The following is a 27,364-nucleotide window of genomic DNA, read 5'->3' as shown; positions in this document are numbered from 1 at the left end:
ATAAATATAGTGAATATTAAGAATATCTAAGGCAATGTTGTGTTTGCAGAGAGTGTAACTAAGACAACTGACAAGGTATCTGATCCCATCCTGGATATTTCTTCTCCAACCGTTACTTTCGGTGAGTAACAATTACACTTTCTGATATTCTTCCATTAATTATTCAACTTGATAATTTAACAATATGTACTGTGGACAGTTGTACTACTTATTCAACAAAGAACCGTTTTGACTACGGCATTTAACATGGTCTTCTCAAGCTGAAATAGATCATGTGATAAAGTATAATGTAACTGTATTTTATCTTAATTAAATGATGTCAGTTTTTTCAGATTCAAGCTATAGTTATATATATATATATATATATATATATATATGGTAGTAGGCTGGTAGACAGCAACCACCCAGGGAGGTACTACCGTCCTACCAAATGAGTGTAAAACGAATTGTTTTACATTATTGTAGGATTGCTGGTGTCTTTTGTCTGTCTCATAAACATGCAAGATTGCAGGTACGTCTTGCTACTTCTACTTACACTTAGGTCACAGTACACATACTAGTACACGTTTAGTTATACACACTAATCTTAATTTTCTTTGAATTTATCTTAATAGTTCTTATTCTTATTATTTTTCCTTTTATATCCATGGGGAGGTGGAATAACAACCTTTCCACCGTAAGCCATGCGTGTTGTAAAAGTCAACTAAAATGCCGGGAACAATGGACTAGTAACCCCTTTTCCTGTAATAATTACTAAAAAGAATAAGAAGAGGAGAATTGTCAAAGTGTGATGTCTGTGGGTGTATGTTGTGTGAATGATAAGAAAGAGATGACTGTGGAAGTTATGAATGAGAAGAAGCTGGATGTCCTGGCTTTAAGTGAAACAAAGCTGAAGGGGGTGGGAGAGTTTCAGTGGAGAGGAATAAATGGGATTAGGTCAGGGATTTCAAACAGAGCTAAAGAAGGAGTAGCAATGTTGAAGGATAAGCTAGGCAGGAAAAGAGAGCCTATGAATGTATTAATTCAAGGATTATGTGGAGTAAAATAAAGGTTGGATGTGAAAAGTGGGTTATAGTAAGTGTATATGCACCTGGAGAAGAGAGAAGTGTAGAGGAGAGAGAGATTTTGGGAAATATTGAGTGAAAGCGTGGGGAGTTTTGAACCAAGTGTGAAAGTACTTGTGGTTGGGGATTTCAGTGCTGAAGTTGGTAAAAATGTTGTGGAGGGAGTAGTAGGTAAGTCTGGGGTGTCAGGGGTAAATGAAAATGGGAAGCCGTTAATTGAGCTATGTGTAGAAAGAGGTTTGGTAATAAGTAAAAGATGTTTATGAAAAAGAGGATAAATAAATATACAAGGTATGATATAACACATAATGAAAGTAGTTTGTTAGATTATGTATTGGTGGATAAAAGGTTAATGGGTAGGCTCCAGGATGTACACGTTTATAGAGGGGCAACCAATATATCAGATCATTATTTAGTTGTAGCTACAGTTAGAGTAAGAGGTAAATGGGACAAGAGGAAAATGGCCACAAGTAAGAGGGAGGTGAAAGTGTATAAACTAAGGGAGAAGGAAGTTCTGGTGAGATATATGCAACTATTGGCAGAAAGGTGGGCTGGTGCAAGTATGAGTAGTGGGGGAGGGGGGTGGAAGAGGGTAGGAATAGTTTTAAAAATGCAGTATTAGAATGTGGGGCAGAAGTTTGTGGTTATAGGAGGGTGGGTGCAGGAGCAAAGAGGAGTGATTGGTGGAATGATGTAGATGGTGTGATAAAAGAGAAAATGATAGCTTATGAGAGGTTTTTGCAAAGCAGAAGTGTTACAAGAAGAGTAAAGTATATGGAGAGTAGAAGAAAGGTGAAGAGAGTGGTGAGAGTACAAAAGGAGAGCAGATAGTGGGAGAGGCACTGTCAAGAAATTTTAATGAAAATAAGAAAAATTTTTTGAGTGGGTTAATCAAGTTATGAAAGCATAGGGAACGAATGGATTTGTCAGTTAAAAACAGAGTAGGGGAGTTAGTAGATGGGGAAATGGAGGTATTGGGTAGATAGCGAGAATAAGTGTACGGTATGGTTATTACTGAAAGAATTAGAGGTAAGACAGACTTTAGGATTGCAGATGAGCAAGGAGGTTTTAGAGTGGGTAGGGGATGTGTAGATCAAGTGTTTGCATTGAAGCATATATGTGAACAGTATTTAGATCAAGGTAGGGAAGTTTTTATTGCATTTATGAATTTAGAAAAGGTATATGATAGTGGATAGAGGAGCAATGTGGCAGATGTTGCAAGTATATGGAATACGTTGTAAATTTCTAAATGCTGTAAAGAGTTTTTATGAGGATAGTGAGGCTCAGGTTAGTGTGCAGAACAGAGGGAGATTACTTCCCGGTAAATGTAGGTTTTAGACAGGGATGTGTAATGTCACTATGGTTGTTTAATATATTTATAGATGGGTTGTAAAAGAAGTAAATGCTAGGGTGTTCGGGAGAGAGGTGGGATTAAATTATGGGAAATCAAATACAAAATGGGAATTGACAGTTACTTTTTGCTGATGATACTGTGGTTATGGAAGATTCTAAAGAAAAATTGCAAAGGTTAGTGGACAAGTTTGGGAGTTTGTGTAAAGGTAGAAAGTTGAAAGTGAACATAGAAAAGAGTAAGGTGATGAGGGTATCAAATGATTTAGATAAAGAAAAATTGGATGTCAAATTGGGGAGGAGTAGTATGGAAGAAGTGAATGTTTTTAGATAATTGAGAGCTGACGTGCCAGCGGATGGATTTAAGAAGGATGAGGTTAATCATAGAATTGATGAAGAAAAAAAGGTGAGTGGTGCGTTCAGGTATATGTGGAGACGAGAAACGTTATCTATGGAGGCAGTTAGTTTAATATGTTTATTATGCACCCCATACCCATCCTGTGGGCGGTAGTCAAAAGATTACAGAGGTACATAATTGGTCCAGGGACTGGACTCCAAAGTTTTGATAGCTGAGCAAGTTACAGAGGTAATGAACTCACAATTTACAAAGGTAATGAACTCACAATTTACAAAGGTAATGAACTCCAGGTAAGTCTGGTCACAATCATGACAATATAGTAGTACCAACACACTTATATAGGTGTGAAGCTTGGGTTGTAAATGGTGCAGCGAGGAGGTGGCTGGAGGCAGTGGAGATGTCATGTCTAAGGGCAATGTGTGATGTAAATGTTATGCTGAAAATTTTGAGTGTGGAAATTAGGAGAAGGTGTGGAGTTAATGAAAGTATTAGAGGGCTGAAGAGGGTTGAGGTGGTTTGGCCATTTAGAGAGAATGAATCAAAGTAGAATGACATGGAGAGCATATAAATCTGTAAGGGAAGGAAGGCGGGGTAGAGGTCGTCCTCGAAAATGTTGGAGGGAGGGGGTAACGGAGGTTTTGTGGGCGAGGGGCTTAGACTTCCAGCAAGCGTGCATGAGCGCGTTAGATAGGAGTGAATGGAGACGAGTGGTATTTGGGATCTGACCAGCTGTTGGAGTGTGAGCAGGATAATATTTAGTGAAGGGATTCTGGGAAACTGGTTATTTTAATATAGCCAGACTTGAGTCCTGGAAATGGGAAGTACAATGCCTGCACTTTAAAGGAAGGGTTTGGGACATTGGCAGTTTGGAGGGATATGTTGTGCATCTTTATCTGTATATGGTTCTAAACTGTTGTACTCTGAGCACCTCTGCAAAAACAGTGATTGTGTGAGTGAGGTGTAAGTGTTGAATGATGAAAGTATTTTCTTTTGGAGGATTTTTTCTTTTTGGGTCACCCTGCGACGGTGGGAGGCGGCCGATGACTGTGAAACAAAAACCTGTAACTGTTTTGCATGATGGTAGGATTGCTGGTTTCTTTTTCTGTCTCATAAACACGCTAAGATAACAGGGATATCTTGCTACTCCTACTTACACTTTGGTCACACTTCATAGACACGCACATGCATATATATATATATACATACATCTAGGTTTTTCTCCTTTTTCTAAATAGCTCTTGTTCTTTTTATTTCTTCTATTGTCCATGGGGAAGTGGAAAAGAATCTTTCCTCCGTAAGCCATGCGTGTCGTATGAGGCGACTAAAATGCCGGGAGCAATGGGCTAGTAACCCCTTCTCCTGTATACAATTACTAAAAAAGAGAAGAAGAAAAACTTTATAAAACTGGGTTGCTTAAATGTGCGTGGATGTAGTGCGGATGACAAGAAACAGATGATTGCTGATGTTATGAATGAAAAGAAGTTGGATGTCCTGGCCCTAAGCGAAACAAAGCTGAAGGGGGTAGGAGAGTTTCAGTGGGGGGAAATAAATGGGATTAAATCTGGAGTATCTGAGAGAGTTAGAGCAAAGGAAGGGGTAGCAGTAATGTTAAATGATCAGTTATGGAAGGAGAAAAGAGAATATGAATGTGTAAATTCAAGAATTATGTGGATTAAAGTAAAGGTTGGATGCGAGAAGTGGGTCATAATAAGCGTGTATGCACCTGGAGAAGAGAGGAATGCAGAGGAGAGAGAGAGATTTTGGGAGATGTTAAGTGAATGTATAGGAGCCTTTGAACCAAGTGAGAGAGTAATTGTGGTAGGGGACTTGAATGCTAAAGTAGGAGAAACTTTTAGAGAGGGTGTGGTAGGTAAGTTTGGGGTGCCAGGTGTAAATGATAATGGGAGCCCTTTGATTGAACTTTGTATAGAAAGGGGTTTAGTTATAGGTAATACATATTTTAAGAAAAAGAGGATAAATAAGTATACACGATATGATGTAGGGCGAAATGACAGTAGTTTGTTGGATTATGTATTGGTAGATAAAAGACTGTTGAGTAGACTTCAGGATGTACATGTTTATAGAGGGGCCACAGATATATCAGATCACTTTCTAGTTGTAGCTACACTGAGAGTAAAAGGTAGATGGGATACAAGGAGAATAGAAGCATCAGGGAAGAGAGAGGTAAAGGTTTATAAACTAAAAGAGGAGGCAGTTAGGGTAAGATATAAACAGCTATTGGAGGATAGATGGGCTAATGAGAGCATAGGCAATGGGGTCGAAGAGGTATGGGGTAGGTTTAAAAATGTAGTGTTAGAGTGTTCAGCAGAAGTTTGTGGTTACAGGAAAGTGGGTGCAGGAGGGAAGAGGAGCGATTGGTGGAATGATGATGTAAAGAGAGTAGTAAGGGAGAAAAAGTTAGCATATGAGAAGTTTTTACAAAGTAGAAGTGATGCAAGGAGGGAAGAGTATATGGAGAAAAAGAGAGAAGTTAAGAGAGTGGTGAAGCAATGTAAAAAGAGAGCAAATGAGAGAGTGGGTGAGATGTTATCAACAAATTTTGTTGAAAATAAGAAAAAGTTTTGGAGTGAGATTAACAAGTTAAGAAAGCCTAGAGAACAAATGGATTTGTCAGTTAAAAATAGGAGAGGAGAGTTATTAAATGGAGAGTTAGAGGTATTGGGAAGATGGAAGGAATATTTTGAGGAATTGTTAAATGTTGATGAAGATAGGGAAGCTGTGATTTCGTGTATAGGGCAAGGAGGAATAACATCTTGTAGGAGTGAGGAAGAGTCAGTTGTGAGTGTGGGGGAAGTTCGTGAGGCAGTAGGTAAAATGAAAGGGGGTAAGGCAGCCGGGATTGATGGGATAAAGATAGAAATGTTAAAAGCAGGTGGGGATATAGTTTTGGAGTGGTTGGTGCAATTATTTAATAAATGTATGGAAGAGGGTAAGGTACCTAGGGATTGGCAGAGAGCATGCATAGTTCCTTTGTATAAAGGCAAAGGGGATAAAAGAGAGTGCAAAAATTATAGGGGGATAAGTCTGTTGAGTGTACCTGGTAAAGTGTATGGTAGAGTTATAATTGAAAGAATTAAGAGTAAGACGGAGAATAGGATAGCAGATGAACAAGGAGGCTTTAGGAAAGGTAGGGGGTGTGTGGACCAGGTGTTTACAGTGAAACATATAAGTGAACAGTATTTAGATAAGGCTAAAGAGGTCTTTGTGGCATTTATGGATTTGGAAAAGGCGTATGACAGGGTGGATAGGGGGGCAATGTGGCAGATGTTGCAAGTGTATGGTGTAGGAGGTAGGTTACTGAAAGCAGTGAAGAGTTTTTACGAGGATAGTGAGGCTCAAGTTAGAGTATGTAGGAAAGAGGGGAATTTTTTCCCAGTAAAAGTAGGCCTTAGACAAGGATGTGTGATGTCACCGTGGTTGTTTAATATATTTATAGATGGGGTTGTAAGAGAAGTAAATGCGAGGGTCTTGGCAAGAGGCGTGGAGTTAAAAGATAAAGAATCACACACAAAGTGGGAGTTGTCACAGCTGCTCTTTGCTGATGACACTGTGCTCTTGGGAGATTCTGAAGAGAAGTTGCAGAGATTGGTGGATGAATTTGGTAGGGTGTGCAAAAGAAGAAAATTAAAGGTGAATACAGGAAAGAGTAAGGTTATGAGGATAACAAAAAGATTAGGTGATGAAAGATTGAATATCAGATTGGAGGGAGAGAGTATGGAGGAGGTGAACGTATTCAGATATTTGGGAGTGGACGTGTCAGCGGATGGGTCTATGAAAGATGAGGTGAATCATAGAATTGATGAGGGAAAAAGAGTGAGTGGTGCACTTAGGAGTCTGTGGAGACAAAGAACTTTGTCCTTGGAGGCAAAGAGGGGAATGTATGAGAGTATAGTTTTACCAACGCTCTTATATGGGTGTGAAGCGTGGGTGATGAATGTTGCAGCGAGGAGAAGGCTGGAGGCAGTGGAGATGTCATGTCTGAGGGCAATGTGTGGTGTGAATATAATGCAGAGAATTCGTAGTTTGGAAGTTAGGAGGAGGTGCGGGATTACCAAAACTGTTGTCCAGAGGGCTGAGGAAGGGTTGTTGAGGTGGTTCGGACATGTAGAGAGAATGGAGCGAAACAGAATGACTTCAAGAGTGTATCAGTCTGTAGTGGAAGGAAGGCGGGGTAGGGGTCGGCCTAGGAAGGGTTGGAGGGAGGGGGTAAAGGAGGTTTTGTGTGCGAGGGGCTTGGACTTCCAGCAGGCATGCGTGAGCGTGTTTGATAGGAGTGAATGGAGACAAATGGTTTTTAATACTTGACGTGCTGTTGGAGTGTGAGCAAAGTAACATTTATGAAGGGATTCAGGGAAACCGGCAGGCCGGACTTGAGTCCTGGAGATGGGAAGTACAGTGCCTGCACTCTGAAGGAGGGGTGTTAATGTTGCAGTTTAAAAACTGTAGTGTAAAGCACCCTTCTGGCAAGACAGTGATGGAGTGAATGATGGTGAAAGTTTTTCTTTTTCGGGCCACCCTGCCTTGGTGGGAATCGGCCGGTGTGATAATAAAAAATATATATATATATATATATATATATATGTTTAGTCTGCCAAATGGCGAGGGCTTTTTCTAATTGGAACAATTAGCAAAAGTTAGTGATGTGCATCTTGAGCGAATACAGAGCCACTCCCTCCGCCCCCCCTCCCGGATCCCCTCCCCTCATCCCAGCGTAGGCCCACTGACTTCCTGACCAAGGTTGTTGCCGTTTAGTGTCCCACTGATTACAAGTTCTGCCGCTCGCTACTCCCCCACCCTCATCCCCCATGATTCCATGCTGTCCTTCACCCGTTACCCCACAGCTGGCGCCCTCCCACCCTCACGATATCAGCAATGTCACAAGTAGTCGCGAGTTCCCAGGAATCTTCACGACAGAGCCAAAGCCGTCGTTCACAAGGCATCTGCCGGGTGTGCTACATGGATTGTGCACTCAATCCCTCAAGTGGCAGCATCGGTGCACACAATGGATGTCTAGGCTCCAGGAGAGCTACAAATGAGAACAATCAACAGCCCCTCCCAGCAGACAGCACTGACAACTGCCCTGACTTCACCTCTACAGAGGACCTCAAATCTGCAATCAAATTAACATCCACCAGACTCTGACACACATCCCCAAAGCAGCTCGCCCTCAAGTTGCTAGCAAATTCACTGACCTTCTGAAGAAAGTCAACGATACTCCTTCAAACAACAGATCCTGGCACAACTTGCTGCTTTTTGGCAATACCTGTTTGGCTGTCCCACGAAGGAGGGACAAGTCAGTAGCAACACATGTTATTAGGGCAATAAATGCATTTCCAAGGGATGACAACCTCGTCCGTCTACCCCCTAGGGCGACAAACACCCGCCGGGCAAATGCCAACAACAGGACACCCGACGCCTCAAAAATTAGAGCCCAAATTAGCAAAAAAAATAGAGGGCAATATTATTGGAGCTCAGAGGCTTATAACCAGTGAGGATACCATCGCTCCCAAGGACGTCAGCACCGTGCAAGCTCTGAAGGGCAAACATCCACCCAGGGCTCCCAGTACCAACACTGACCTCCCTGACATTGCAGCAGGCAAAGAACATCTAACCTTACAGGATGCTGATGTGTATAAAGCTGCTATGTCATTTCCACATGGCTCAGCAGGAGGTTTCACCGGTTTAAGGCCTCAACACTTAAAACAAATACTCAATCCAGCACTTGGTGAGGTTTCAGAGAGGCTGCTGTCTGAACTCCCCAAATTTTCCAACCTGTGCCTGGCTGGCAGTGTTCCAGAGGCCATCAGACTCCTTTAGTCACCAAGGCTGCAGTAAGAAGGGTGAGTCAAGAGGCTGCTGCAATGCTGAAGGCAACTCAGCTCGGTTTCGGCGTTCAACAGGGCTGTGAAGCAGCTGCCCATGCAGCACGAGTATATATCAAAAACATGTCCGATGAAAAAGCCTTGGTCAAATTGGACTTTGCCAATGCTTTCAATTCAGTCAGAAGGGATGCTGTTCTCCAAGCAGTTTATAGAAATTTCCCTTCCCTTCATCCCTTCGTAGAATCGTGTTAGTGTTACTCCCAAACTATTGTTTGGGGACCTTTAAATTGACTCGTGTGAGGGCGTGCAACAGGGGGACCCTCTCGCCCCCTTTCTATTCTGTTTGGTCATCATGGAAGTCACAGAAGCACTCTCCAGCGAGCTCAATATCTGGTTCCTGGACGACGGTACCCTAGCTGGCACAACAGAATCTCTCCTAGAGGACATCAGTAAAATTAAAGATATGGGAGAAAGCCTGGGCCTTTCTTTAAACCCCACCAAATGTGAAATAGTTTCTACCAATCAACAGATGATCCAGAATATCAGCGCCATTTTACCAGTAGTACGAGCCATTGACCCAGCCAATAGCACTCTCCTTGGTGCTCCTCTTGGGTCCAATGCCATCGATCTGATCCTAGAAAAAAAGGTCTCAGACCTCCGGACGATGGAAAGCAGGATGAAAGACATTGACACACACGATGCCTTCTACCTACTCACCAGGTGCCTGTCAATCCCAAAACTTACTACTTTTTGAGATGCTCCCCAGCCTTCAGCAGTCCAAAACTCAAGGAATATGACTCTCTCCTGAAGACCATGCTAGAGAGTGTATTGAATCTTTCCCTTGACGATGGACAGTGGTTGCAAGCCTCGCTTCCGGTCAGGCTTGGAGGGCTAGGAGCACGCAGATCCTCCCAGATTGCTCTACCAGCTTTCCTATCCTCTTCCATAGCATCAAACGAGTTGATAAGACAAATTCTTCCCGATACCCTCAGTGACTCAGCAGGAATAGAAGACCCTAGCTATGCCAGTGCCATCACCGAATGGGAGACTCTTGCGGCTCCAGCACCAAACCCTAGTGCAGCACTGGCTCATAAACAGTCAAGCTGGGATGGCCCGATTGCTGAAAAGGTGTTTGCCAACATGCTCAGGGCTGCAACATCAGATAGGGAGATTGTCCGTCTCCAGGCTGTGAGCGCACCTCACTCCGGGGACTTCCTCCAAACAGTTCCCATATCTGCAATGGGAACGCGACTCGACCCTAAGACCCTCCGTATTGCAGTGGCTCTGCGCCTTGCTGCCCCAATTCACACAGAATATACGTGTATTTGCGGCGAAGTGCAAGCAGACCAATATGGTCTACATGGTGTTAACTGTTCCAAAACCAAGGGCTGGCATGCAAGACATAATGAGGTAAACGACATCATAAAGAGAACCCTTGCTACAGCTGGATGCCCAGCCGAGAGGGAGCCCCGATCACTAGCAGCCAACAATACCCACAACCCAGCAAACCGCCCTGACGGGATCACCATCTATCCTTGGAAGAATGGCAAGGTCTTAGCATGGGACTATACCTGTGTGTCCACACTGGCTGACACCTATATCCATCAGTGTGGGGCGACAGGGAGGAGCTACTGACCACAGGGAGGAGTAAAAGATAGATAAGATAAGATAAGAGATAAGATTTCGTTCGGATTTTTAACCCCGGAGGGTTAGCCACCCAGGATAACCCAAGAAAGTCAGTGTGTCATCGAGGACTGTTTAACTTATTTCCATTGGGGTCCTTAATCTTGTCCCCCAGGATGCGACCCACACCAGTCGACTAACACCCAGGTACCTATTTGCTGCTAGGTGAACAGAACAATAGGTGTAAGGAAACGTGTCGGAATTTCCACCCGCCGGGAATCGAACCCGGGCCCTCCGTGTGTGAAGCGGGAGTTTTAGCCACCAGACCACCGGGCCAGCAAGTACAGGGATATTAGCCAACAGTATCAATTTGTCCCAGTGGGATCAGAGACATTGGGATCATGGGGAAAAAATGCCTCGCGTTTCCTTAAAGAATTGGGTTCCAGACTCATCGACACCACCAAGGACCCAAGGGCAGCCACTTTCATGTTCCAGCGCCTCAGCGTAGCCATCCAGAGGGGAAATACTTGCTGCATACTTGGCTCTCGTCCAGCCTCGGAGGAGCTGGAGGAAATTCATGATCTTTGATACATTGTGCCATTGTATTCATGTTTTTTTTTTCTGTAAATGTATTCTGTAAATGTATTCTGTTTATTAATAAATGTTCATATAGAATATAAAATATATAGGGGGTGGTAGAAGAAAATATTCAAACAGCTCCGGGGAGAACCTTGAGTTTTTCCTGAGGTACGTTTGTCTTCTCTGAGGATGAGGGTCCCCATTCCAGCTATAGAGGTGGTACTTCCCTATATAATTTAAAAAAGAAAAAAAAATATTTATATACATCATTTACCAAACTGCGGCAGGCCAGGACTCGACCCTACGAACCTTATACCGCCTCCAGAGACAGCACAATGTACACAGCGCCTTACCACTTGAGCCAGCGATCCTACAAGAATCACGCATGCAACTGAGCTACGTGTTTTTCTCGTGATCCGAGGACACGAAACGAGTGGTATTGATCAATAAAAACACTGAACTAGCCAAGGAGTCGAACCCATGCTGTTTTGGCCCGCCTCATGGTGAGAGAAAACACATGACGCTTTAGACTACTTGTTAGGGAGTACTGTGAAAAAATATTTATATAAAATAACGCTCCATATATGTCATTTTCCGTGTAACATAGTTCCGGGATTGAACTGGAAGTGAACGCGTTTTATTCCTGTCAGTCAGGCAGTGGCCAGGAAAGGGGCAGATGAAGTGTTTTTAGTTCAGTACCAGACGGGTGGTGACGGAGGTAAAGTCGTCATGTTTGGGCGGTAGTTTGAGTAGGTAATTTTGGTAATATTTTTCTAGTGTATAATATAGGTGTTGGTGTTTAAGTGCTCTCATGTTTATTTGTAAGGCCCTAGTATGCAGAGGCCTGTTTATGCGAGAGTACTGTATGGTGTTTTGCCTGCTGGTAATTAGTCTACCAGACAGAAGTGAAGACGGGGGTGTGTATGTCATGGTGCCTCCCTGATGATTTATTTTGTTTAACTCATTAGCAGCAGTGTGCTAGTGAGCTAATATGAACTGGAGTGTGGTGGTTTTTTGTAGTAGTTATAAGTTGTATATAAGTTATTTATATATATATATATATATATATATATATATATATATATATATATATTGTTTATATATATATATATATAGGTGAGTTTTTGTCCTTCCTTCCTAATAATAATTAATATTGTTTAATATGAGTACATGCTGGCCCAATGTTTGCTGTGTTTTCAGAATAATTTTATAACCCCTATACAACAGTGTAAGCAGCCTTTAGGATCCAGGAATATTTTATTTAAGTTACGACTTCAAAGTCGTAAAACCACTAGACCACACAATCCTTAACAATGGTGCAACCAGCCAAGCTAGATGTTGTACCCACCATCGAAGGACATACGGTGGTGTGGACGACTCTGAACTAATTTCATTCTACTCCCTGTTTGTGTACTAGCTCAACAAACATTATATTTTTGTACCCACGAAACGAATGGTATTGATCAATAACACTGCACTAGCCAAGGAGCCGAACCCATGCATTTATGGATATGGAAAAGGCATATGACAGGGTGGATAGGGGGGCAATGTGGCAAATGTTGCAAGTGTATGCCCCTCAAGGAAGGTTCCTTGATGTTGGTGAGGGGCTCTTGATTTAGGGAATTGGATCTGTGCTCCAGTTCCCCGAATTAAGCCTGAATGCCTTCCACATCCCCCCCCCCAGGCGCTGTATGGTTCTCTGGGTTTAGCGCTTCCTCCTTGATTATTATAATAATAATAATAATAATGCAAGTGTATGGTATAGGAGGTAGTTTACTGAAAGCAGTGAAGAGTTTTTACCAGGATAGTGAGGCTCGGGTTAGAATATGTAGGAGATAGAGATTTCCCAGTAAAAGGAGGCCTTAGACAAGGATGTGTGATGTCACTGTGGATGTTCAATATATTTATAGAAGGGGTTGAAAGAGAAATGAACGCGCAGGTGTTGGCAAGAGGTCTGGGGTTAAAAGACAAAGAATCTAACACAAAGTGGGAGTTGTTAGAGTAGCTCTTTGCTGATGACACTGTACTTTTGGGAGATTCTAAAGAGAAGTTCTAGAGGCTGGTGGATGAGTTTCGTAGGGAAATTAAATGAAGAAAATAAAAATTGAATATAGGAAAGAGTAAGATGATGAGCAGTGTAAAAAATATTAGGTGACGAAAGATTGGATATCAGATTGGAGAGAGAGTATGGAGGAGGTGAATGTATTCAGATATTTAGGAGTGGACGTGGTTGGTGGGAAACGGCCGATATGGTAATATATATATATATATATATATATATATAAATATAAATATATATATAAATATATAAATATATATATATATATATATATAATGTTTTTCTTTTTTAGTAAATGTTTACAGTTACAGGTTTCTGTTTGTCATGTGGCAGGATGGTACTACTTCCCTGGGTGGTTGCTGTCTACAGTACAGTGTCTGCACTCTGAACGACGGGTGTTAATGTTGCAGTTTTATGAACTGTAGTGTAAAACACACCTCTGGCAAGACAGTGATGGAGTGAATGATGGTGAAAGTTTTTCTTTTTCAGGCCACCCTGCCTTGGTTGGAATCGACCAGTGTGTTAAAAAATATATATAATTATACACTTTTTTCCAAATAGGGCAAGCAAAAATTTGTGTATGCAATAATTTCGCAAAACATTCTGAATCTATCTAAAAAAATATATTTCATTGTGTTGGTTTGTTATTAAATTACTGTAAACTTATATAAAATATAGTTGGATTAGGCTAAATTTATTTGCGCTTTTTATAATAAGGTTTGGTAAGTTTTCTAAGGTTCTTTTGGTACAAAATTATTCATTTTCACTTTAACATCAATGAAAAAATCTCTTTAAACGTATAAGAGAAAATTTTAGATAGGATTTAATTTTAAATTTGTTATTGCTAATTTACCAGTTTTACCTATTCGGCACGAACAACAAACAACTTTGTCTTTCAGAGTGTGGGTTGAGTAATCCCAGGATCATTCATGTTCCCTTCGACAGTTTATCAAGATCTGTCTCTGACGTGATACATAAACCGAAGCTCAACGAAGACCATCACGCTCAATACAGAAGGTTCGATAATAAGGTTGCAGTGGTCGGTGGATTTACATCAAAGATAAACGCTTGGCCTTGGATGGTGAGTGGCCAAGGCTTTTCATGGCTGTTACTTTATAATTTTTTTCTGAAGTTTCTCTCGATGATTGCCAGTAGTGAACAAAAAAAAAATGCTGACAGAAACATTGCACTGATGTAATTAATACTTTCTAAACAGTTTTTCACAGTATGTTTATATTCAAGTAAATTTGTCAAAATCTTCGTTGACAAATATGAACCAAAAAGCAAAAATAAAGGCCTATTTATTTCTCTCAAAGTATACAACTCAATACTTGGAGCAAGATGTAAACAACTGTCCTGTCTAAGGGCTGTAACTAAGATGTTTAACATCATGAAAGACAACTGAAAATGTTAAGTTCTCGGTTCTGTAGAATAAGAGAACAAATTATTTCCACCATTTTTTTTCCCATAAAGTTAAATAATTTCATACACCTTATCGACCCTATTTCTCCGCGCATATATGTTTCTCTCAACAAGTCTGCCATCTCCCACCGAGGCAGGGTGACCCAAAAAAGAAAATCCCCAAAAAGAAAATACTTTCATCATTCAACACTTCACCTCTTCGCAGAGGCGCTCAGATATAACAGTTCAGAAACATTACATTATTTTTCATAAGAAATTTGATTTGTTAGTTTCCATAAAGTCCCTCCAAACTGTCACTACCCCAGACCCCTCCTTATATATTTAAAGTGCAGGCATTGTACTTCCCATTTCCAGGACTCAAGTCCGACTAAAAAAATAACCGGTTTTCCTGAATCCCTTCACTATGTTACCCTGCTCACACTCCAGCAGCTCGTCACGTCTCAAAAACCATTTGTCTACATTCACTCGTATCTAACACGCTCATGCACGCTTGCTGGAAGTCCAAGCCCCTCACCCACAAGACCTTTACCCCCTCCCTCCAACCTTTTCAAGGACGACTCTTCTTCCTTCCCATACAGATTTGTATGCTCTCCAAGTCATTCTACTTTGATCCATTCTTTCTAAATGGCCAAACTCCACACCTTCTCCTAATTTCCACACCCCGAATTTTCTGCATAATATTTACACCACACATGCACTTAGACAGGACATCTCCACTGCCTCCAGCCGCCTCCTCGCTGCAGCATTTACAACCCAAGCTTCACACCCATTTAAGAGTGTTGGTACCACTATACTTTCATACATTCCCTTCTTTGCCTCCATAGATAATGTTTTTTGTCTCCACAGATACCTCAATGCACCTCCTACAATTTTCCTTTCATCAATTCTATGGTTAACCTCATCGTTCATAAATCCATCCACTGATACGTCAACCCCCAAATATTTGAAAGCATTCACCTCTTCCATACTCCTCTCCAATGTGATATCCAATTTTTCTTTATCTAAATCGTTTGATACCCTTATCACCTTACTCTTATCTATGTTTACTTTCAACTTTCTACCTTTACACACACTCCCAAACTCGTCAACTAACGTTTGCAACTTTTCTTTAGTCTCCCATAATTTAATCCCGCTCCTTTCCCCAACACCCTAGCATTTACTTCTTTTACAACCCTATCTATGAATATATTAAACAATCATGGTGACATTACACATCCCTAAGACCTACTTTTACCGGGAAGTATTCTCCCTCTCTTTTACACACCCTAACCTGAGCCTCACTATCCTCATAAAAATTCTTTACAGCATTTAGTAACTTACAACCTATTCCATACATTTCTTTACATACTCTGAAATGTCAGTTGCCATACGTGGCCAAAAGTATTTCATTCTGGCTTGTTTCACAGAACGATCCATACCAGGGTGTGCAACACCTGGTGCATCATGAACTAGCTGTAGAGCTACGTTCACTAGTGACTGTGGAATTACTAACTGGTACACTCTTCTGCTTGGAGTACCCAACTCGGCTGTTCGATACAGTAATTCTTGGCTCATTACAAAGTCACTAATGGGTGCTGGTGGCTTCACAGTAAGAATAAGATCTTCCTGGAGCAGGAATCGAATCACACCAGACCACATGGAATCTGTTCTTTGGGCATTTTTGACATCCTCGACAGTAAATGGAGGATCTGCAGTAACTACACTAACGTGTCGCGGTAAAGCATCTGTGACTACATTTGACTTGCCAGGTAAATGTTCAAAAGTGGGATTAAACTCTTGGATAATCAAGGTCCATCTGGCTAACCTTCCAGTAGGTTGTTTGTTCTGGAATAAAGGTATCAGTGGTGCATGGTCTGTCAAGACATGAACAGGGTACTGGTAAATAATGTCTTGGAAGTGCTTTAAATACCATACTATTGCTAAAGCTTCTTGCTCCATTACTGTATAATTACGTTCAGCTTTCGTAAGGACTCGGCTAGCAAATGCAACTGCGTTGTACTTGCCATCAGTCTTCTGAGCTAGTACGGCACCTATGCCAATTGAACTAGCATCAGTTGTCAGATAGAAGGGCTTAGAAAAATCTGGGAATTTCAAAATTGGAGCAGATGTTAGCTTTTCTTTTAGAGTTTGGAATGCTCTTTCTTGACGGAAGGTCCAAACGAAAGGAGCATCTTTCTTAAGCAATTCAGTTAGCGGAGCTGCTATTGAAGAAAAATTTACAATGAAAGATCTGTAGAAACCTGGTAGACCCACAAAGGATCTTACAGCATCAGCAGTTTTGGGAGTTGGAAAATTTAGTACTGCAGTTACTTTACTTTGATCAGTCGTAACCCCTCTAGGAGTGACTACGTGACCCAGAAACTTAATTTCTGATCTGAAAAATTGACATTTGGACAGTTTGATCTTTAAATTGGCTTCTTCAAGCTTGCCAAGTACTATATCAAGTCTTTTCAGGTGTGTATCCACATCTTCGGACATGACGATTACGTCGTCTAAGTACACCATAAGTGCTTTACCTATAAGACCTCTAAAGATGTTGGTCATGAGTCTTGAGAACGTGATAGGAGACGATCGTAATCCAAAAGCCATTCGTAGGAAGTGATAATGACCTGTGGGAGTAGAGAATGCAGTTAACTCTTGGCTGTCCTCATGAAGAGGGACTTGCCAAAACCCTTGTAACAAGTCCAGGGTCGAAAAGACTTTACCTCCGATATTGCGTAAAAGGTCACCTAGTACAGGAAGTGGGAAGCGATCTGGAATAGTTTTCGCATTTAACTTCCTAAAGCCAATCACCGGGCGCCAAGTGCCATCCTTCTTAGGCACTAGGATCAAGAGTGCATTCCAGGGTGAATTACTACATGCAATAACTCCATCATTAAGCATTTGATTGATCAGTTCTTCTGCGACAGCAACTTGGGAATGGGGCATTCTGTACACAGGTATATAAATAGGTCTAGTACCAGGTTCAAGTAGAATACGATGGGACAATAAGTTCGTTATACCCATCTTCTCACCTGGTAAGGAAATGGCGTTATGATGTTTGTTCAACAAAGTCAACAAACGCTTGACTTCGTCTGGGAAGTCGGTGGGAGCTAAGTCTTTCTCCTCAACTGTTGGAATGGATTGATCCAGCGGAGTGGATGAGGTCTCCACTGTTGAAATAGCACTGACCTACTGGTCAGGTGACACGTCATCCTGTACTTGAACAGGGTAAGAATAGTGAACTAGGTCAACGAGGTTGGTATTTGCTCTGAGACGAACACTGTGACCCGAAGTGTTAGCAAGGAATAAATGGATCTTACTGTCTCTTACAATGTGTAAGGAAGGTTCAACAAATAAACCCTTGACCTTGCAGGAATCACTGTCAACTAGGACGTTATCACCATCTGGAACATTAGGAACAACAACAGACACTCTAGTGAGAGCACTAGCCGCAACAGAGACGTCTTTCTGCAGACGGCATGTGACATCAACAAGAGATGGCATTACTAGTTTTAAGTAATCGTTTTCTGACAAGGCATCCCCTGTGGAGAAACTACTACTCGAACTAGCAGTCATTGCAGGGATAGGCTGTGCACTAAAGGCAGTCTGAGTGTCCCCGGACACTTCAGGCAACGGAACACTATCTTGCAAGTCTGAAGGTGTAGGTGGAACACAGATGGGAGTGACAGTTACCAGTGCCTGACCGCTTGGGTACGCTACTGGAGAATGCATTGGCTTGTAAGGACTTAATCCGTACATCATACTCTGCAGCAGTATGACAGATTTCTGATCCAAGCTGGTAACCCCAGAATGGAACGATCAAGTCGTCAATTTGGGCATGCCATCGGTACGGGTCGAGCACAATGCGTAAGTCTCGCATGGAAGCAAATCCCAGTAGGTCACCAGGGAAAGTAATCTGGTCGACAACAAGAAAAGCAGCAGTAAAGTCTCTGCCTTGGATAGTAAAGGTGAGCGAAGTCTAACCTCGGACTCGCAGAAGGGAACCAGCCACTCCACTAAGGGAGGTTACAGTAGTTGGTTCAACGAGGAGGACACATCGTAACTGCTTCTCTTTAAACAAGCTAGACCTGATGATATTAACTTGTGCACCAGAGTCCATGAACACATGAACGGGCGCATTATGGACAGAAGCTTGTATTAAAGGACCAATCGTTTCGTTAGGAGTTATATGCAAACAGAAAGGTGGGTTGTCATCGGAGAAGGCATTTTCTACTTCATCCCCAAATTCCTCTGTCAGAGACGTGTGAAGCAACATCAACAGCAGGGTTGTCATTCTCAAGGCTGGCTAAGGCTTCATAGGAATTTTGAACTGGGATGGTGTACTCGTTATCACCTACTACTGTCACAACTGGACGAGTAGACTTGGGCGCTTGGATTCCCCGAATTGGAAGAATGAGCCTCGTTCTGGTTAGTTAGTGAACCACGATGTCTGTTTCCTCTCCTGGCTCTGCGGTTGGAACTGCCACGGAAAGATCTAGAGTACTGCAGGTTGTAGAGAGCATTGCACTCAGATGTGTCATGTCCATGAATTCTATGATTAGTACAGTAGGGAAGATCTGACTGGTACTCATCAGTACGACGCTTCTTAGGGTTACTATCATGACAATTAATAGCAATATGGCCACGGTAACCACAATTGTAGCAAATTCTTTGACTGTGGGTTCTGTACATACTACGGGTGCTACGGGAATGATGGCTCTTAACACTTGCTTTGGATGATGGACGCGAGTGATTAGGGTTGGGAGTTATGGTAGTAGCACAAACTAGAGGAGGTACAGGAGTAGACAAAATGCTTGGCATAGACTTACGATAAGGGAAGGTTCCCTCGGGACACAAAATTTGTACATGAATGAGAGCTGTGAGCGGTCCCATAGTAGCATCTAGCGGACTTGAATTGTACACATACTTAGATGTCAGTGGCATTAGTTGTTTAATAACTCCGAATGCGGCTAATTTGGCAAACCCCTCAAGGGCTGGTTTATCACTATCTTTAAGGTACTTGGAATTTTGACCTGCTTTAATGAATGAGGACATTAGGTTATTAAGACGAAGAGCAAACTCATCTAATGACTCTTCTGGCCTCAGAGCTGTGCAAACTAATTCTTTGAGAACGACAAACGGATCGGTTTCTCGCACTGGTTCAAGATAGTTACGAATTAACTGTTTATAATCTTGCCACCTGGTTAGATCTTGAAAGTCCTTCATACAAATTAAGTTAAATACATGTGAGGCGGCTCAAGAACAGGCTAGACTCGTCTTTCCGATACTGATTAAACAACTCTCAGATGGAAGACCATCAACTGAAGCATCAGCTCTGGCTCGAATAGCAGAAAACCAACCTTCAAGGTTGTCTGGATTACCATTGAACAATGGCATAGCATCATATGGATCACGACTAAAATTACGCAGGCTAGAAGTCTGAGTATGTCTATCGTTTGATAAGGAGTTACTCGAATTTTGGGCTGACGCATTAATGGTTGTACTAGCAGCATGTGCTGAGACATCGCTTGAGAAAACTTGAGACATGTTTGCAAAATGTAAAACAAGAATTTAGAGAAACTAAAGAAAATGTAACTGAGGAACACACACAACACAGTGAACTTAAATGGGGAAAAAAAATGCTTAACTATTCTGCATAAGTAATTAAAAATTGACAGTCACACAGTAAGCAAAGAACTCACACAAGAAAAATATGCAACTGAATGAACAACACTTTGGAAATCAAGAGAACTTGTAATTTACTCAAATCTGATTTGCTCAATTTTTACTTTAAATTGAATGAATGGCACAGTGAGTTGTCTTTACTTTCAATTCAACAGGGAAATACACAATAAAATGATAAAATGGACTCAAAGCTTGTGCAAAAAATAAAACAAACTGGGACACAATTCACTGAAATAAAATAAAACGGCACAGAAAGAATAAAATATTATGCACAGAACAGAGCATATGAAACTGCACTGAAATAAACTGTAGCAATATTGCAAATGACAATTGCTAATCAAAAAGTATTGCACAATACTGCATAAAATCTGTGCAAGAAAAACTTTAATGGCAACACAATATTTGCACAAGAATTATTGCAAAATGAGTCAATGTGCAATAATAAAAAAATTATTACACACACAAGAAAAGAAATATATCAAGGAATGAACTGTGGGAACACTTTAACTCTTAACTGCACTCAAGCACCACTTAACAAGCAAAAGAACAATTTACTCTAAAAGAAGAACTTAAAAATTGCACTAAGAGTGAATTTGTTCAATGAAACGTGAAAAATAATAGGTGCTAAAACACAGAACAAAAAGGTTTGAACACTTAGTGATGCAGAACACAACACATCAACATAAACACAATACTAGAATTTTCTTGCAATGAAACTTGATGTGTGAAAACTTTTGATAATAATGATTTCTTGCTTGCACAAAATAATGGCACTATTGTCTGTGGAAATAAGACAAATTAGACACTGGCTAAATGAAAGAATATGAACACAAAAAAAAAAATGTTCAACACACAGGGAACAAAACAAGAATACACAAATGCTAGGAAAAAAAAATGCAACAGTCAACACTGAGTTGTGATGCAGGACACAACTAAGTAAATTACTGAATTAATTCACTGGAATACTGAGAACACAAGGTGATTATGAAGTGTAAACACAAGTTCTATACTGCTCATGTTGCACACACAACAAAGGAAAAACATTAAGTACTTACTTCAAGTGTATAAAAAGACACACAACACAACAGACATAAGACAATGCATGAAAATTAACACTGAATTAAGGAGATTATCAAATTATTGCAAACAAACACTGAGTCTGATCGAGAGTCACTGAATGTCACTAAGAAAATTACTGGAACACAAAAGAAATGTCTCGACACTCGCAAATGTGTCTATGAAAAATATTATCGCTGTAACGACTTGGTGTAGAATGAGGTAGATGGTGGAAGGTTGGAGGATTGTTTATGTCGTCTTGCTGCTGTCCTCTGCACACGTGATCGTAGAATTGCGCTTACATCGACGATAGACTTCACACAGGAGGCTTTTAACGGTGGCACCACTGTTGAAGACACACTCTAGCTCTTGACCCCCTATGTGGTCCTTAAAATATGGTGCTATAACCCCTAGTAGTTTACCAAACAGTGGTAGTGGTTGGGTTTGTGGGTAAACAGGGCTAAGGCATCTGAGACTGCTTGGTGAGTTAGTGGGGTTAGCAGGGCTAAGACCGAGACTACGTGGTGAGACACGTGGTCGTGGGCCTATGGGTTGAACGGCATTAAGCTTCACTGCGGACACCCACACAGGCGCGAAGATATTCTAAGCCAGCTGGCTTAAAATATACCCACGAAATACCACAACACCACAAGGATGAAAGAGCACTCAGAATGGCTTGGAGCTTGAATCACAAGCAATGAAGACTACTGATGTGGCTTACTTGAGTACTGGGTTAAGACACCTGGGTTAGTTGCTAGCTGGCTTATCTTAACCCTTCACACAGAATGGCTTGAGAACTTCTCACGGTGAGCACAGCAGGGGTGGAAAACTGGCTTGGCAAGCAAAGGAACTGGATGGAGTAGACTAGGCTAGACTGGACTCGGTTGTTCTGACTCCCCCACCACAGACTGGAAGCTGGCTTATTTTGCAAACTCGGGTCAACCCCTCGGGAGTGATGCAAATAAGCAGATAAACACTAATACAAAGAGACTGACCTGTGAATAATGTAGTACCTGGTAGGAACTTGAGAGAGTAGCTGACTTGAGGTAGCAGGCTTGGCTAGGTCGGCCTACTGGCGACACAAAATGGCCGTCTTGCTGGTCGAAAGAAATCTCTGTACATCGGCATAATTATCAATTTTACGCCCACACCGCTGCCACCATTTATCGTAGGGGTTCTTAAATGGAGATATCGAGGGTTGAAGGTAGACACACTTGTTGGATGGTAACGATATATTGTCAGACTGTGATGATGGGAAATGGAGCCCAGCCTCTGCCTGTCCTAGCCTATGTCAAACGCCAACTGAGAGAGTGGCAGAGGTACGAACGTACACATGTGCATCCCGTGACGTCACACGGTCACAGGCCTAGGGATCTCCTATCTAAAGCACATGGATGATACTGATATGCTATACAACACAGGGATCAGCAACTATGCTGACAACATACACTTTCACACACATTACCTCTCACACACACACACACACAAGACTCTGATGATAGATTACAACACTGTATATTAATGCTATAAAACCTGATGTAAAAAAACAGGAAAACATAATTACCTTTAATTCTTACTCTGTAATTGTCATAGATAATAGATTAGGAGAACATTGTAGATGCATCCAATTTTGCTAAGATATAGCAATGATGGTTAATGACATCAGAGTCAGCCTAATTTACATATCAAAGCGATACACATGGATCCAACTATGCAATGTGCCTTTTGAGGCTGATGGAGCAGATTTACGTCATATGTTCCCTAAACTTGTACCATACATGTGACCTAGCAAGATGCATGTATCTTGTTGAGCCACATGTATCTTGTTGGGTCATATGTGACCCAACAAGATACATGGGTGACTGGTGTTTAAGATGGGTTACTGAAGGGACGTACTCTCTCACGATGTCGTTAAAGTACTCAGTGCCGTCATATGTAATCCTGGCGGATTTCCGAACGCAGGTGATGGACAGCGACGCAAGTGTTCTTTTTGCGAGGGGTATGATCAAATAGCTGTAGAGTGCCCTAAATGCTGTATGACCCTGGTGGGTTTAGCGCTTAGTTTTGATTATAATAATGTAGTGTCCTCGTAGAAAGAACCAACAGTGTGTGGACAGGACAGACCTTTCTGAGAAGGAGCGAGAATTGAGGCCATGGGGCGAGTGTTGCAGCCATAAAAATAGGGAGCCCAACAACATCGAGCAGGAGAGTGTTGTAGTGGTGGATGATGCAGACCCTACAAGGGAAAAGACAGGCATCTGTTACCATGTTGCATGATAAAGTTCGAGTACGCCCGGCGCTGGTGGACGAATTGGAAAAAGTGTTAGTGAACATCATCCTTCCTGCAGTCGGAAGGGGTATCACCAATATTAGAGGAGGGCCCTAAGGCCCAATTGTGTGAAGAGGCTGCACTACGAAAACGGAACCATCCATTGTTCCTGTGCTGAGCGATGAGTCTGAGGAATGGGATCAGTGTTGCGGAGGCAGATGTGAATGTGCGTTGGGATGCATCAATTGAAATGTGTGTGGTAGAGGACAAGCTTGCCCGGAAACTTGAAGCATCAGCTTCAGATTCAGATGGTGTTTTGACACCTGCTCAACGGCCTTGTAAAAAGTCATGGGTAGAAATGGGCACTGGTTCTGCGGCTGTGAGGAACAAACAACATAGTGCCAATGGGCCTGTGAAACCAGGGCTCATGATCAGTAGTAAAGTAGGTAATAGGGGTATTGCTGACAACATAAGGATCGAGTCGGTCAGTGGGGCAAACCACCTTTTACCTAGGCCTTAGTTGCATGACTATTAATGTTAATGGACTGTGTGTGGTAGCAAAGAGGCACAGGTTTGCCAGGTTCATTGGCAGGTATAGGGTGGATTTAGTTATTTGCTAGACCTTAAAAATGTATGGGATTTGGAGATCCCAGGTTATGCAGTGGATGCGTTGCCTACTGTTTGTTTAAAAGGAGATGTGTCCCTCTTAGTGGGGAAGTCATGCCCGTTTGTATCATTGTTGTGAAAATGGAGGTGGATAGTCGCATTATACTTGTAGAAGGAACTTCACAGAATTCCCATGTCTCTCCCATCTGTGTATGCGCCAGTGAATGGGAATGTGCAGGTTAATAACGGTTTTATTAGGGAAGTTTTAGTTTTTCCATAGGTCAATACTGGGGTCAATAAGGGGAATTGTGTGGTTAGGAAAAAGCATGTGACCCCAGGAGAGGCGGGGAATTATTCCCAGGTTTTGAGAGAGTTGTTACGCGATATACACCTGCAGGATGTGTGCTGCATGCCAGAGGTGGTACCAGCCCACACGTATTTGAGGAGGGAATGGATAGAATGGATAAAATTTGTTACATCATCCGTTACAGCGCGTTCGGTAAACACCGTGACAGCTGCTTTATCAGGTCAGGCAGTTCTCATGGAGGTGGAGTGGGATACACTGGCAGTGAGGAAGTGGTAGTGGGTTTTAAGGGATGGTGGGAGGTAAAACAATATGGGGTGGGTGAAGAGGGATTGGTGTGTTAGTGAGACAAGGTGGCAAAACCTGCGATCCATAAGTTTTATGTGGGAGATGGTAGGAGGCTTAAACTATGAGATATGGGTTAATGAATTATTATGAAGGTAGACTGCGTCAATATGATAGGGAAGGGGCGGCTAACGGGATGTACCATATGGATGAAATGAAGAGTTTGAAGTTCTTAATCAGGGGCTTGCATAATGAGCAGTATGATGCATTGAGGGTACAGGCGGCGGTGGAGGAGGCATTATGGGGTGACAAACCATCTGCGTGTGTGTTACTAGCACAGCAGCAGTGGAGGCGGGTGACTATTTTATGTCTAGATGTGCATTGTCAAGTGGGTGAATACTAGTGAGGTTCAGTTCACTAGTGGTAGGGTAGCAAAAGTTCTGCAGACCACAGATGAGATGGGTATTTTCTCTGTGCTTTGACAGGAGAGACTGTGATATGAGGAAATATTGGAAATTCGAAACAGAAGGTAGCGCGTGTGCGGAGGGGCGTCTCTGAGGAGCTGTGTCCGATGTTTGTAAGGGAATTTTGTGTAATCTTAAGAAGAGGGCATTGACAGATCCTTTATTGAAGTGGTAGAAGCGATGGCGAGCTTGTGAAAGTACTTTTGAGACGTTTAGTGCAACCTGAAGAATTATTTTGTTGGGAGCGGTGTTGATGCGTGGAGAATATCAGAGCTCTTTTCTTGCAGTCTTTGATGACAGTGAATGTTTGGTGAATGTAAGTACATTCCTCGTCAAGGTACAAATTCGGTATGCTCTTAGGGATGATTGATCTTGACTGTAGAAGTGTGTGAGATCATTTTTATTGGTGGGTTTCAGAAATTTAGGACTTTGTGTCAGGAGGTAGCTTGTCATTGGAAGTTAAACTGAATGCTGGGCGTTGATTTTTACATCAAAACGTTTTGTATTACAGGACATCTCCTGAATGACGATGTGTTGGCGAAACTCTAGGTGAATAGATTATTGGGGACCCCATTCTTAGGTTTGTTTGTAGAGCTTGTTAGAAGGAAAAACAGTTGAAGTTAACAGAGTTCAATCTAAAAATAAAACACAGGTGGGAAGTTGTCATTATCGTGCTATTTCACTCTTATGGGCAAGTTATAAACATTTTGCTAAGGTGTTGCATAACTGACTACAGTGTGTGGTGGGTCGTGTTACATGTACGGCATGCTAAAATATTGGGGGTTCGATCCCCGGCTAGTTGTAATAATGTTATTTGCCTAAAACCACTTGTTCATTCCCATTCTCCATCACACATGCTCCAGTTCTTGGATCATGACTAACCTAGCTCCATTTCCTATGATCATGATCCCATCGCATACCATCCTCCACTTACATCTCCAGTCCCTTTACCACATCAAAGACCATAATGCATTTTCTTGGATCTAGATCTTTCTCATCTTAAATATCCAAGCTCCAATTTCTTGAAGCAAGATCCGCCTTGAGAGGAGAGGGCTTTTACAAGAAAAAAAATTGGGAAAAAATGTTTTCTTACCCAAATTAGTGCATAATTCTGGCAACAAGTTGATGCAATCAACTTGTTGCCAGAATATGATACAAACAAGTTGATGCAATCAACTTGTTGCCAGAATGTGATACAAACAAGTTGATGCAATCAACTTGTTGCCAGAATGTGATACAAACAAGTTGATGCAATCAACTTGATGCAATCAACTTGTTGCCAGAATGTGATACAAACAAGTTGATGCAATCAACTTGTTGCCAGAATGTGATACAAACAAGTTGATGCAATCAACTTGTTGCCAGAATGTGATACAAACAAGTTGATGCAATCAACTTGTTTGTATCATATTTCTAAGTATCTTTTTCCAAAAATAAAAATGTATTTTTTTTCTTTGCTATCACCAAGAGGACATGATGCCAATTTGTGTTTTTTTATACTTACCAATTTTGCAATATGATTTTTGTATTATAATGTCCTATTTTAATAGGAAATTATTTTTTTTTCTTTATCTTTTGAGGCAAAAGTCACTACAAACATGGCGTCCACGTCTGAAATGCTGTTTAAATCGTAGTAAAAATTTCATTCAAATAGGTTAACTAAAAAAAGTCTTTTAGCCCCCCTCTTGAACTTTGTCTCTCTGTCAGTTAGAACAATACAAATCAACCTACAATTCCCACGTCAAGAACACCATCTTCCTCCAACACCTTGGATCAAGATTACAGCTAAGACCATGCCTCTCCCTCGCGTTCCAGCTCTTGGACCATAACCAACTCTCTCAAATTAGTCATTAGCTCGATTTTCCTTAAAGGAGGGTTGACTATTTTGCATTAAAAAAAATTAAAATCTCCAGAATCTCTGATTTAGGAGAAAAAGATTGAGTCATTGTGCATTACCCATTAGAAAATTTAAAGTTATAATTTCATTATATCTTTAAAATTACTAAATTTAGTGACTTTAATGCCCTTAAAAGTGCTAATCTAACCATTCTCATCTCAACAGAAAGTTCATTCTTAAATTACTTATGCATTAGCATCAAAATCCTTATTGAACTAACCATTGCTTGTAAAAATTATTTTCGAAGCTAATTTCCATTACATAATACACCAGATCATCATATCATTCCACAAGTTTTATTTGTCTCCCAGATGGTATTTTACATTAATATAACGGTTCATTACCCCCAATTTTGCCATTTTTCCTTGTGATTTACCAGTCATATTTATTTTGCAACCAATTTTTTTACTCAAATCATTCAGCATTTTTTCCCTCGGTCCTCTATCTGATTCATATTGAAACAAGATTCAGGGGCAAGTCATTTCCCCTGTCTTCTAATATCATGCTCATTTTTTCCC

General features: G+C 41.5%; 1 protein-coding gene across 1 annotated transcript in view; it reads left to right on the top strand.

The window, feature by feature from the left end:
* Positions 1-27,364, top strand: part of LOC128694160 (venom serine protease Bi-VSP) — a gene marked incomplete at its 3' end in the record, with an annotated part of 66,014 nt that overhangs the window by 19,505 nt on the left and 19,145 nt on the right. Inside the window, 2 exon segments of the mRNA XM_070080273.1 lie at positions 50-121; positions 13,776-13,957. Coding sequence (XP_069936374.1) covers positions 50-121; positions 13,776-13,957 — 254 coding nt within the window.

The sequence above is a fragment of the Cherax quadricarinatus genome, unplaced genomic scaffold, assembly GCF_038502225.1.
Source record: "Cherax quadricarinatus isolate ZL_2023a unplaced genomic scaffold, ASM3850222v1 Contig270, whole genome shotgun sequence".
In the NCBI taxonomy this organism is placed as follows: Eukaryota; Metazoa; Arthropoda; class Malacostraca; order Decapoda; family Parastacidae; genus Cherax; species Cherax quadricarinatus.
The sequence above is the reverse complement of the archived record's forward strand: the minus strand, read 5'-3'. Positions and strand labels throughout refer to the sequence as shown.